Source organism: Balaenoptera borealis (genome assembly GCF_965194805.1).
Source record: "Balaenoptera borealis genome assembly, chromosome: 5".
Lineage (NCBI taxonomy): Eukaryota > Metazoa > Chordata > Mammalia > Artiodactyla > Balaenopteridae > Balaenoptera > Balaenoptera borealis.
In genome coordinates, this window is record NC_138862.1 from 145,460,750 (window position 1) to 145,473,522 (window position 12,773).

The 12,773-nt window shown below is 42.1% G+C and overlaps 1 protein-coding gene across 3 annotated transcripts in view; it reads right to left on the bottom strand.

Moving 5' to 3' along the window:
• Nucleotides 1-9,309, bottom strand: part of TOP2B (DNA topoisomerase II beta) — a 66,909-nt gene extending 57,600 nt beyond the window's left edge. For 2 of the 3 annotated variants that reach the window (XM_082392613.1, XM_082392612.1), the window contains exon 1: nt 8,664-9,308. In XM_082392613.1, the coding sequence (XP_082248739.1) occupies nt 8,664-8,741 (78 nt within the window). In that variant the 5' untranslated portion in view covers nt 8,742-9,308. Of the gene's footprint in view, nt 1-8,663 lie in introns of all 3 variants that reach the window. The other variant, XM_082392614.1, reaches the window with a different exon arrangement.
• Between the last annotated feature and the right edge of the window lie 3,464 nt (nt 9,310-12,773).

Consider the following 12,773-nt stretch of genomic DNA (forward strand, 5'->3'; position numbering starts at 1 on the left):
TTTTCATCCCCACATAAAACTAAAGACAATGAAAATGCAAAATAAGCCCATATTAAGATAAATATCCTCCACGTAACTAAAAAAAATTTTAATTATGTCATTTGTGATTTATACATATGATGATGCCATAATTGACTTTTTCTAAAGTTCAAAAGCTGGCTGCCATGTTAAACAATGCATTATTGAGAATTCTTAAATTATAACAAAAATGTCAAAACAATACATAAAATCTATTTTAAAATATTAATCTATTTTATAGCACTTTTTTGCAATATTGTTAACTACTAATAAAAGAATATAGATTTAATATTTATCAAAGACTCAACCTTTATCAAGAATACTTCAACTACCAGAAAAGGAAAGAAAAACATTCCAATAAAACAAACTCCTAATCTCACAAAGAGTATGTACCAAGATCATTCTGTAGAAAGAAAGATTCTTCCATTCACAGAGTGGTCACCTGATATACAGCAATTTGAGACAATCGCCCATAGTTTGTTTTTCTGTGAAAGAATGAATTGCTGCCAAAGAGGGGAAAGGAGATGGTTTGCCAGTTGGTGCAAAAAAGGAACTGAGCCACTCATCCACACAACAGGCACAGAAATCTCACCATCACCAAGCCAACAAAAGTGGGACCAGCAAAAGCTTAGCAACAAGCCTCTTTTCCTGTCTTCTATAAAGACTGTCTCAGACTCCACATTACCCTTTTATAATATCTCCTCCTCTTCTTTTCTCCCTCAAGGCTGCCATGCTTTGATATTCATTTCAGCCACATTTCACTCATATAACCACGGAGAAGGCCATGTTATCTACCCACCATTAATGTACCTCCAGAAATGCCCTCCCAAACCAAGGGACAAGGAGAGAGGTAGAAGATGAGGGATACTTAATATCATAAGAAATGCTTAAATGTCCATAGTGAAAATAAAAAATATACTTTCTCTAAAAAGCATCCAAATCAGAAAGAAAGAAGTAAAATTGTCACTAATTGCAGAGGAAATGATATTATGTAGAGAAAACCCTAAAGACTCCACCATAAAACTATTAGAATAAACAAATTTAGTAAAGTTGCAGGATACAAAATCAATATACGAAAATCCGTTGTGTTTCTGTAAACTAACAATGAACTATCAGAAAGAGAAACTAAGAAAATCCCACTTACAATTGCAACAAAAACAATAAAAATTAAAATACCTAGGAATACATTTTTTTTTTTTTGGCCACATGGTGCAGCATGGTAGTTCCCCGACCAGGGATGGAACCCGTGCCCCCTGCAGTAGGAGCATGGAGTCTTAACCACTGGACCACCAGGGAAGTCCCTACCTAGGAATAAATTTAACCAAGGAGGTAAAAGAACTGTATACTGAAAACTATAAGACATTGATTAAAGAAATTGAAGACAAAAATAAATGGAAAAAAATTCTATGTGCATGAATTAAAAGAATTAATATTGCTAAAATGTCCGTATTTCCCAGAGCAATCTGCAGATTCAATGCAATCCCTATCAAAATTCCAACAACATTTTTCACAGAAATAGAACAATCTTAAAATTGATATGGAACCACAAAAGACCCTGAATTGCCAAAGCAGTCTTGAGAAAGAAGAACAAAGCTGGAGGCATAATTTAAAACTATATTACAGGGACTTCCCTGGCGGTCCAGTGGTTAAGACTCCATTCTCCCAATGCAGGGGAACTAAGATCCCACATGCTGCATGGCATGACCAAAACAAACAAACAAAAAAACTATATTACAAAGTAACATAGTAATCAAAACGGTGAACGTCCTTTAAAAAAGACACATGGATCAATGGAACAGAACAGAGAGCACAGAAATAAACCCATGCGTATATGGTCAATTACTTTATCACAAAGGATGCAAGAATATACAAGGGGAAAAGGACAATCTCTTCAATAAGTGGTGTTGAGAAAACTAGACAGCCACATGCAAAAGAATGAAACTGGACCCCTATCTTACACCATACACAAAAATTAACTCAAAATGATTAAAGACTTGAATGTAAGACCTGAAACCGTAAAACTCCTAGAAGAAAACATAAGCAGTACACGCCTTGACATCAGTCTTAGCGATGATTTGTTTTTTAACTTGATCCCAAAAGCAAAAATAAACAAGTGGGACTACAACAAACTAAAAAGCTCTGCACAGCAAAGGAAACCATCAACAAAATTAAAAGGCAACCTAGCAAATGGGAGAAAATATTTGTAAATCATATACCTAATAAGGGGTAATATCCAAAATATATAAAGAACTCATACAAGTCAATAGTAAAAAAAAAAAAAATCAACACAACAACAACAAAAACAACAAAACACACACACAAAAAAAAACCCCAAAAAAACCCCAATTCATTAAAAAATGGGCAGAGGATCTAAATTGACATTTTTCCAAAAAAGACATACAGATGGCCAACAGGTATATGAAAAGGTGCTCACCACCACTAATCTCAGGAAAATGCAAACCAAAACCAGAATGAGATATCACCTCACACCTGTTAGAATGGTTATTATCGAAATAACAAGTATTGGCAGAATGTGGAGAAAAGGAACGCTTGTGTACGTTGGTGGGACTGTAAATTGGTGCAGTCCAGATATAGAGAACAAACGTATGGACACTAAGGGGGGAAAGCCACGGGGGGATGGTGGGGGTGGTGTGATGAATTGGGCGATTGGGATTGACATGTATACACTGATGTGTATAAAACTGATGACTAATAAGAACCCGCTGTATAAAAAAAAAATTAAATTAAATTAAAAAATTAAAAAAAAAGAAACTACTGACTTGTATGTATGTTATAAACGGGAGAATTTTATGGTATGTAAATTGTATCTCAAAGCTGGTTAAAAAATTTTTCTTTAAAATAAATAAGTAAATAAATAAATTGGTGCAGTCACTATTTAAAACAGTATGAAAGTCCCACAAAAAATTTAAAATAGAATTACCATATAATCCAGCAACTCCACTCCTGGGTATTTATACGAAGAAAATGAAAACACTAATTTGAAAAGATATATGTATCCCCATGTTCACTGCAGCATTGTTTACAACAGCTGAGACAAGGAAGCAACATAAATGTCCATCAATGGATGAACCGATAAAGAAAATGTGGTGTTTATATACAATGGAATATTATTCACCCATAAAAAAAGAATGAAATCTTGACATTTGGGACAACATGGGTAGATCTAAAGGGCATAATTTTAGTGAAATAAGTCAGAGAGAGAAAGACAAAAATACTGTATGATCATACTTATATGTGGAATCTAAAACAAAACAAAACAAAAAAACCGAACTCATAGATACAGAGAACAAATCAGTGGTTGCCAAAGTTGGGGGGTGGGCAGGCGGGGAGACAGGTGAAGGTGGTCAAAGGTACAAACTTCCAGTTATAAAATAAGTAAGTCCTGGGGATGTAATGTACAGTAAGGTAACTATAGTTAATAATACCATGTTGTCTATCTGAAAGTTGTTAAGAGTAGATTTTTAAAGTTTTTGTCACAAAGAAAAAAATATGTAACTATGTATGGTGATGAATGTTAACTAGACTTACTGTGGCGATCATTTTGCAATATAAGAAAATTTTCCCAGACAAAAGTGAAAATACTGATCCCTTGATTTTTTAAAAACGAAGAGGGGGAAGACAAGTGTGTGTGTGTACACTCATCTAAGAGCTTACCATGGGCAAAGCATTGTGGGAATTATATGAGTACTCTCATTCCTCATAAAAGCTCCATGAAGTAGACACCATTACTAATGACTCCCTTTTTACAGCAAGGAAACTGAGGTCTGAAGAATGTAAGCTAACAAAGCTAGTATTGAAGAAGCTGAGTTATGAAACCAGGTGATGTGATTTCGTAGCCCATACTCTTAAAAGGCATCACATTTACAATATTATTCAAAATACATACACCCTGAAAGGGAAGTGTACTTTGTAGCTTTTTGTGTGAAAGTAAGAGAAAGGTTAGTGGAAAGATATCACGGTATAAAAGACAAATTGTTTTGGTTGTTACTGTCTTTAAGCCAGGAGAATGTGTAAATGATGGTTAGGAATATAGGCCTGGTTTAAATCCCACCTTTGCTTTAGTCACGTGATTAACAGTTTGTTACCTAATCTGTAAGCCCCCGTTTCCTTCTCTCCAAATGGGAATAATTATACCGGTCTCACCTCTTCTTTAAAACTGAGTCCTATTTGTATTAAGATTTTTAAAAATACAAAGGAGGCTTATTTTTTTTTTAACGTACTTAGTAAAATGCAACTGTTGCTACACCCAAGTATTAAACATATCTGAAACTACTGATGAACACACCCACTTCTATTCAGAAAAGTTAGCACAGTTTCTAAAAATTGTTCTCATTGTAACTGCAATTAGTTACTTGAGAATGTATCTAAAGAACATTGTTATGTAACCACTTGTCCTAAGAATGACAGAAGACTTTTGAGGAAGTTAGTCAATTATCTAACTGGTTAACAATAACTGAGGTTGGATTATGTATCCAGTTCTTTGCTAAAAACTATAAAGGATACATGGTCTCTGACTCCAGGAGTTGATAATCTAATTGTTAAAAGTATCACACATGAAAGTTACATTAAAAGGAAAGATATATTTATGTTTTATGATCCATAAGGGTGACAGAAAAAGATGAGTATAAACTGGAGGATAAACGTTTGGTGAGACCCTGAGCTAGCCTTGAAGAGTAATTAAGATTTAGACTGGTAAAGAGAAAGAGGCATTTCTGTTGAAAGATAAGCATGCAAAGTGACAAAAACAAACATGATGCCCAGGGGACAAGTGAAGAGGTAAATCTAACCATGAGGACGATATGGAATAAATTTCAATTGGCACATAGTTTATAAAAGAAGTGGTTTGAAAGTCTGGTTGAGGAGTTTAGACTTGCAATAATAAGCCACTATAACAAAGTTTTTAATACAAATCTTTAAATAATATTTAAATATACAGTCATGTTTCCTAAATTAGAAATATTCACAGTCAAAACAAAGTATGTTTTATATTTCATTGAATTTTACTTTTAAAAAACTCCAATGTTAATAGTAGTTATTATATTTAAGAAACTTACATTTTAGAGGTGAATACTGAAATATCTACAGATAAAGTGGATTTGCTTTGCTTCAAGATAATGAGAGGGGGAAAGGTGGGTGACCTTGAGCTGTAACTGCTGAAGCTTGATGATGGAGTGTCCTTATACCATTCTGGCCACCATAATTTTATAGGCTTAATATTTTCCATTACAGTGTCTTTTTTTTTTTTCTTAATCTACTAAATTAGAGTAGTACTGGGAAAAGATCAATATTCACATAGTGATTAACTGTACTCTAATAAAATAAAATGTTTTTTGCAACCACTTAAACCTGATAAAAGACTGACTGAATGAAATAGATTATTAGGGTCTACAAATCAAAGCTGTACAAACCAGGGACTTCCCCGGTGGTCCAGTGGGTAAGACTCCGCGTTCCCAGTGCAGTGGGGGATGCTGGGAAAGATCACTGGTCAGGGAACTAGATCCCACGCACGGTAACTAAGACCCGGCACGGCCAAAATAAATAAATAATAAATACATATAAATAAACAAATATTTTTTAAGAAAAGCTTTACAAACTAAAAGTTAATTCAAGAAATTGCTTGCTTCAGAGAAGCTTTCATAGCTGTTGTCAATTTTAACTCAAAATAGTTTTACTATAGTACTTATATTTTTCACTTTTTAATTTTTTAAAATATCTTGTTAAGATATTGCGAATCAAACACAAACCCAATGCACTATTATAAGGAGAAGTTAATAATCTTAAACCACTTTGCTTTGTGGTTTCAAAAATGTAAACTTCTGTGCAGTGACAATGTTAACACTACTCTGTAGCACACATCCCAACACAAGTTACTACCAGCAACACATGGCGTTACCCACCCCCACTCCCTAAAAAGAAGAACGATAGCAGGGACTGATTCAATTTTTATTTCTTCCTGTTACCCACAAACAGGTAGCAATATGACATGTTTCAATAAAGCAGGCAAAATTAACCCTCTTCAGAAATAGATGACCTCCGCAACAAACTCCTGAACTCTTGCAAAGGAATAATCTGCTTTCACTCTGGCTCAAAGATATTTTATGTAAAAGCAACTTTATTCTTCTCAGTGTGTATTTCTTGAATTTCACCGATAAAGACAAACATTTATTAAGCCCAGCAATGTGCTATGTATATTACTCATTTAATTATCAATGCAACCTTATCTTACAGATGAAGAAACAGGCTTAGAAAGATTAGGTCCCTTTGTGCAAAGTCCCAGTGATTACATGTTAGGCAGGATCAGAATCTACATCAATATGATACCAAAGTCCATGCTCATAACCACCTCCCTATATTGCTCCCCCCATAAAATTAAACTATGGTCTATGGTCAATGGTGTATATTATGGACATAAAGATGCTCATATAACCTGACAAATTTAAAGCAAGCATCAAATCTTAAAGTGGACTTAGGGAGTGATTATCTTTTTAATAAATTTCTAATTCAACAAGAGGATATAATATATAAATAAAAGATTAAGTGATTTTTATTTATTTTACTATATTTCCCATAATAGGTTTACAGTGAGAAAATACTGATTCAGTAAGTCAATTTTAGTTTCAAATGAATTTTTCTGATATTGAATGACACCCTCTAAGTTTCACGAAATTTCTTCTGTAAATGAAAGAAAAATTTCCTATTGAGGTTGAAAGAAAAAGTGGTCATTTCATTATCTACAAAGTTAAGGAACAGTAAACAAAAATATTGCTTTTAGGGCTTCCCTGGTGGCGCAGTGGTTGAGAGTCTGCCTGCCAATGCAGGGGACACGGGTTCGAGCCCTGGTCCGGGAAGATCCCACATGCCGCGGAGCAACTAGGCCCGTGAGCCACAACTGCTGAGCCTGCGTTCCGCAACAAGAGAGGCCGCGATAGTGAGAAGCCCGCGCACCGCGATGAAGAGTGGCCCCAGCTCGCCGCAACTAGAGAAAGCCCTCGCACAGAAATGAAGACCCAACACAGCCATAAATAAATAAATAAAATTTAAAAAAAAAGAAGTAAAAAGTAACAGGTAAAATTAATTTTAAAAAAATATTGCTTTTAAATGTTAAAGCTAACCAATTCAATCTTGGAGCAAAATGTTTACCATTACGGAGAATCAGAGGTCCTCAGAGGAAACACTGATGAGGCCTCAACACTTCCAAACAGTGAAAGAGAACCATCTGGCTAACTCCATTTTCAGAAGTTGTTTGATTTTAGTAACGAGGGTAAAGGCCTTCTTTTGCATTTATGCAAACCTCCCCCTCCTCCCCCCCCGCCCCCCCCCCATGTTCACATGGACGGCTAACTTATTATCTGACGTTTTCTCTCTCCTGGCTCTGGTCTGTTCATACTTACTACATTATTGGAGTAATACACAGAATTCGGACAGATCCAACAATGACAGTCTGGCAAGTTAGTCTGCAAAGCATCTTGGCGTGCAAACATAAATGGTTAAAATATTTTCCTGTTAGCGGTAACACAGTTGTCTTTTTTTGTTTTTGTTTTTTTTTAACGGGGAATACTTGTCAATACAGCGAAACTGCTACCCAACTCACCTAAACCTCACCCAAACAAAAAGACAATTAAGAACTTAATAAAAATGCCCATATGAAAGTCTCCTTGGGTGTTTTGGAAAAGGGAGGGTGCATCCAAAGTCCCCTGGGAAAATGTAAGGCTTTTCTTCTCCTGGATGCCTAGTCAGTTGGCTGAGCCGGTGTGTGTGTGTGTGTGTGTGTGTGTGTGTAGGAAGTGACCCTGGTCTGAACTCTCTGCTGAGCCAGTGAAATGCGGGTGAATTATCGATCCGCCGTGGGAATCGGATCTCTCTAGGTCTTCCCTCCTCCACTACTTGCCAGCAGCAGGAACCGAGCGCCGAAATGCTCTGACTCCAGGACAAATCACTTGGGTCACCTCGGCGACACTGTCCACGCAGCCCCCCTCCCGTTTCGCCCGCGAAGCTGACGCAGGTAAGCGCCCTTAATAATCCCCCTGTGACAGACGGACGAGCTACAGGGTATTCACTGCTGTGAAAGAGCCATCCCGAGCGCGCTTCCAACCGAACGAGACCCTCGGCACTGAAGTGCACACGGCTGCAGCCGCATCCCTCACCAAATCCATTCTTCCCTGAGACGCGAGAGCGTCACACATGGTGGCACTTACGGCACACGCACACGGGCGCGCACCTCTCCCCCGGCTTCTCTTAAGACACGTTTGGAGCAACCGCTGACCCACACGGACACACACGCACCACTGCCATCCCCACCATCTCCTGCCCCACCGCCCTGCAAAGCCTGCGCAACAGCAAAGAAGATGAAGCGGGGGGGGCCCCCCATCCTGCTCACGGTCTGTCCCCCAAAGTTTCAAGTGCACGCTGCGCGCCCGCAGCCCGAGCCCCCACCGAGGCGGGGAAGAAAGAAAAGGGGCGGGCGCGGGGTTCAGCCGGTAGGCGCCCCGACGGGGCGCGCGTCTGGGGGCCCGGATTTCCCCCTGTCCTCCCCCACCCCCAGCAGGATCCTACGGGCGGAGCCCCCCACCGCCGCCCGGGAACAATGCCCCGGCCCGGACCCCCGCCCCGCCGCCCCCACTCACCACCCAGGTCAGCGCCCCGAGGCCGCCGGCTCCCGCGCCGATGCCGATGCCGCCGCCGCCGCCGCCCGCCTTGGCCATGGCGCGCTCCTCCGCTCCCGGCCCGAGGCCGCCGCTCCGCCTCCCGCGGGCCGCCCGGCCCCGCCGCTCCGCACCGATCGCGCGCCCGCCGCGCTCCTAGCGGCGCCGCCCCCCGTGCCCCATCGCCGACCCCGGGGCGGACGCCCGGCCGAGCCCGCCGAGGAGGCCTTGCCGCCCGCCGCCCTCAAACTCGAGGCGCGCGGCCGCGGCGCCCGGGCCTGCGCGGCCGCTGAGGAGGCGGCGCCGGAGCAGGAAGCGTGGAGGCCGGCGGTGGGCGGCGGCGCTGCTTCCTCCCCGCCGGGCCGGCCGAGGCCCCGAGCGCGGGCGTCCGGATGCGCCGGGGACGCAGCGGCTCCCTGTCCTTCCTCAGGCTCCGCGGAGGCCGCCCTCGGGGAGCGGGAGCGGGGTCGCCGCCGCCGGCGCCTAAGCCGCTTGTGTCGGCCGCGCCGCAGCCCGACTTCCTCACATCCACTCGCCGAGAGGGACAATAAGCGGAGCCGCCGCGGCCGCGGTCGCCTCCCTCCTGTCCGGCATAACACCGCACACACTCGCACCCCGGGGAGGGCTGGGGAGGCCGGGGGGAGGGCGGGCGGGAGCGGTGGCCTCCCCGCTGTCACTCACGCCGCGGCGCCCAATCGGCGCCCCGTCAGCCAACCTCTCGGCCAATCCCAAATTCCCAAGCCCCGGAGGGGCGGGACCCGAGCGGGAAACGTCATTGCGGGTAGCAACCGAAGGGAAGACTTGGGGTTTTTTGTTTGCGTGTGTGTCTGAGGGTTTTCCCTTTGAAGGCAGAGCGGGGGCTGCAGTCAAGGGTCGTTTGAGGGCGGCAAAGGGAAAGGGTCGACTTGGCCTTGGGTCGATTTTAATCCTCCGAGCGTGCCGTTTACTCTAGCCCTGAGGGTGAAGCCCAGGCCCTTCCTTGCCCGGGGCCGTGGGAGGGGGCGGGGAGGGGGCAGGAAGCAGCCGGGAGCCGCCGTCCCAAAGGGAAAGTATTTTTAAAGAGCGGTTGTAAACCGCAGGAGGGACGTTGCAGATCACTGGTGCAAGGAGGGCCCCGTGACCCCGGCCTCCCGAGGCCCCGAGTGGACGCTGCTGTGTAAGAATCCTCTCCTCAGACCTCCCCTCCTCCATCTCCTCCCGCCCTCTCCTCCCCTCACCGCAAAAGAGACCCGGTGTGTTTCAAGAAAACTGCTTTTAAAGAACTTAAATGATACGGGACGCACAGAGAACGTTCCCGGGAAAGAATGCCCGGTGGGCCGAGGGTTCCGAGTCTACTCTTTGTTGACCTTCTCTCTTTTCTGAACAATGAGGACATGTCACTGTCACGTTTCATTCTCTTCTGTCCAGAACTGTGCCTTCTGTCTCTAAGCGTACGTTTAATTCTTTAATGTCCCAGTGCACGCACCAAGGAATCATGTCATTCACATCAAAGCTTTCTAAGGAAGAAAATCACCCACACAGCCGCAGCACGGTCTGGCAGAGGAAGATGGCTTGACTTTGTCCTGCTTTTGGATGGAAATCCATGCCACACTCCGCCACCCTGTACCAGGCTCTGCCGTGGGCTCAAAATAAAACCGGGGCCCCTGATTTCAAGTCACTGAGAGCCTGGCTTGTGAAACAGGCTAAAAGGGAGTTAACTATCACCAACATGCGTACTTGAGGGCATGAAGTGCCACCAAATCGTTGGGACAAGAGAGCTTTTTAAAAAGATGAAAACCTTATTGCTGCCTCTTGGAAAGGTGTTTTTGTGAACTTCCAACTGCGCATTTCCTCTCAAGGGAAAACAAAAATGTCTCGGGTCACAGCTTTCAACTGACTTCTGAATCCAAAGAGTAGGAGAACTCTGAAACATGGAAATAATTTAGACATAGTTTTTCTTAATTAGCTCTCTAGCGGCCATATAATTTTGGCATATTTGGGATCTTAGTTCAGAACAGTGAAGCCTTTCTTTACCTTGAACTTGAGGTGCCAGCTTGTAAATCAGACAGACCAGGGTCTAATCTGGGCTCTGAACCTGATCAGCTAAGTATTCCTGCCTTGTTATTTAACTTCACGGACCTCTGTTTGCGCCTCCTTAAGTTGAGGATTTTTGCTCTTGTACTTAACTCTGTCTTTACATCTTCAAAGTACACAGATATTCTACAAGTTTGAAAAGGGGTAAATAATTTTAAGGGCTCTGAGGGTTTTTTTTAATAAAGATATATGTGTTAAATAGAAGCCAAGATATAAAATATATAGCCATCTCTTTTTTTTAAACTTCAGTTTTCAAAGCTCTTCTGTCTCAAATTTTCTAATAAATAAAACCATATATTCAAAAGTCAGATGGGTTAACTAATGGAAATTCACGTTCATCTTTTCACTTGCCTTGTACATGAGGCACTGAGGTCTTTAGCCTTCTAAGCATGAAGACCCTCTAGTAAATGTAACTTGATTTGTTCTTATGAAAATACTGACTTACCTAAAAGAATCACAAATAAAGGAGCTGTTGAATATAAATGCAAATCAGCAGTTTAAAGCAGAGGTTCTCCATGAATGGGAAAATGTACATAGATCACAAGCATCTCAGCTCCTGAAGACACGTTGACCTGTTTAACCTCCTGCAGCATATATTGATGATAAAAGTGATTGTGTTGAACTTCAGTGCAGCTTTCCCTTCTGGGGTTTTGTCAAATAACTTCCATTTACAGAGTAACTATTGCAATAATTGCCATATTAAAAAGCTATGAGAGATCATAGGCAAAACATTCTCTGACATAAATCGTACGAATGTTTTCTTAGGTCAGTCTCCCAAGGCAATAGAAATACCAATGAAAATAAACAAATGAGGCCTAATCAAACTTACAAACTTTTGCACAGCAAAAACAAACAAACAAAAATGAAAAGACAGCCTACAGAATGGAAGAAAATATTTGCAAAAGATGTGACCAACAAGGGCTTAATTTCCAAAATATACAAACAGCTCATACAACTCAACAATGACAAAAATAAACAACCCAATCGAAAAATGGGCAGAAGACCTAAATAGACACTTCTCCGAAGAAGAAATACAAATGGCCAATAAGCACATGAAAAGATGCTCAACATTGCTAATTATTAGAGAAATGCAGATCAAAACTACAATGAGGTACCACCTCACACCGGTTAGAATGGCCATCATTAAAAACTGTACAGATAAATGCTGGAGAGGATGTGGAAAAAAGGGAGCCCTTCTACGCTGTTGGTGGGAATGTAAGTTGGTACAGCCACTATGGAAAACAGTATGGAGGTTCCTCAGAAAACTAAAAATAGAATTACCATATGATCCAGCAATCCCACTGCTGAGCATGTAGCCAGACAAAACTATAATTCAAAAAGATACACGTACCCCTGTGTTCACAGCAGCACCATTTACAAGAACCAAGACATGGAAACAACGTAGATGTCCATCAACAGATGAATAGATAAAGAAGATGTGGTACAGGGACTTCCCTGGTGGTGCAGTGGTTGAGAATCCGCCTGCCAGTGCAGGGGACACGGGTTCGAGCCCTGGTCCAGGAAGATCCCACATGCAGTGGAGCAACTAATCCCGTGCGCCACAACTACTGAGCCCACGTGCCACAACTGCTAAAGCCCGCGTGCCTAGAGCCCGTGTTCCGCAACAAGAGAATTCACTGCAATGAGAAGCCCGTGCACCACAACAAAGAGTAGCCTACGCTTGCAGCAACTAGAGAAAGCCCACATGCAGCAACAAAAGACCCAACGCAGCCAAAAATGAATAAATTAAAAAAAAAAAAAACAAAAACGATGTGCTACGTATATACAATGGAATATTACTCAGCGATAAAAAAGAATGGAATAATGACATTTGCAGCAACATGGATGCAGTTGGAGATTATCACACTAAGTGAGGTAAGTCAGAAAAAGAAAGATAAATACCATATAATATCACTTATATGTGGAAGCTAAAACATGATACAAATGAACCTATCTACAAAACGGAAGTGGACTCATGGACATAGAGAACAGACTGGTGGTTGCCAAGGGGGAGGAGGT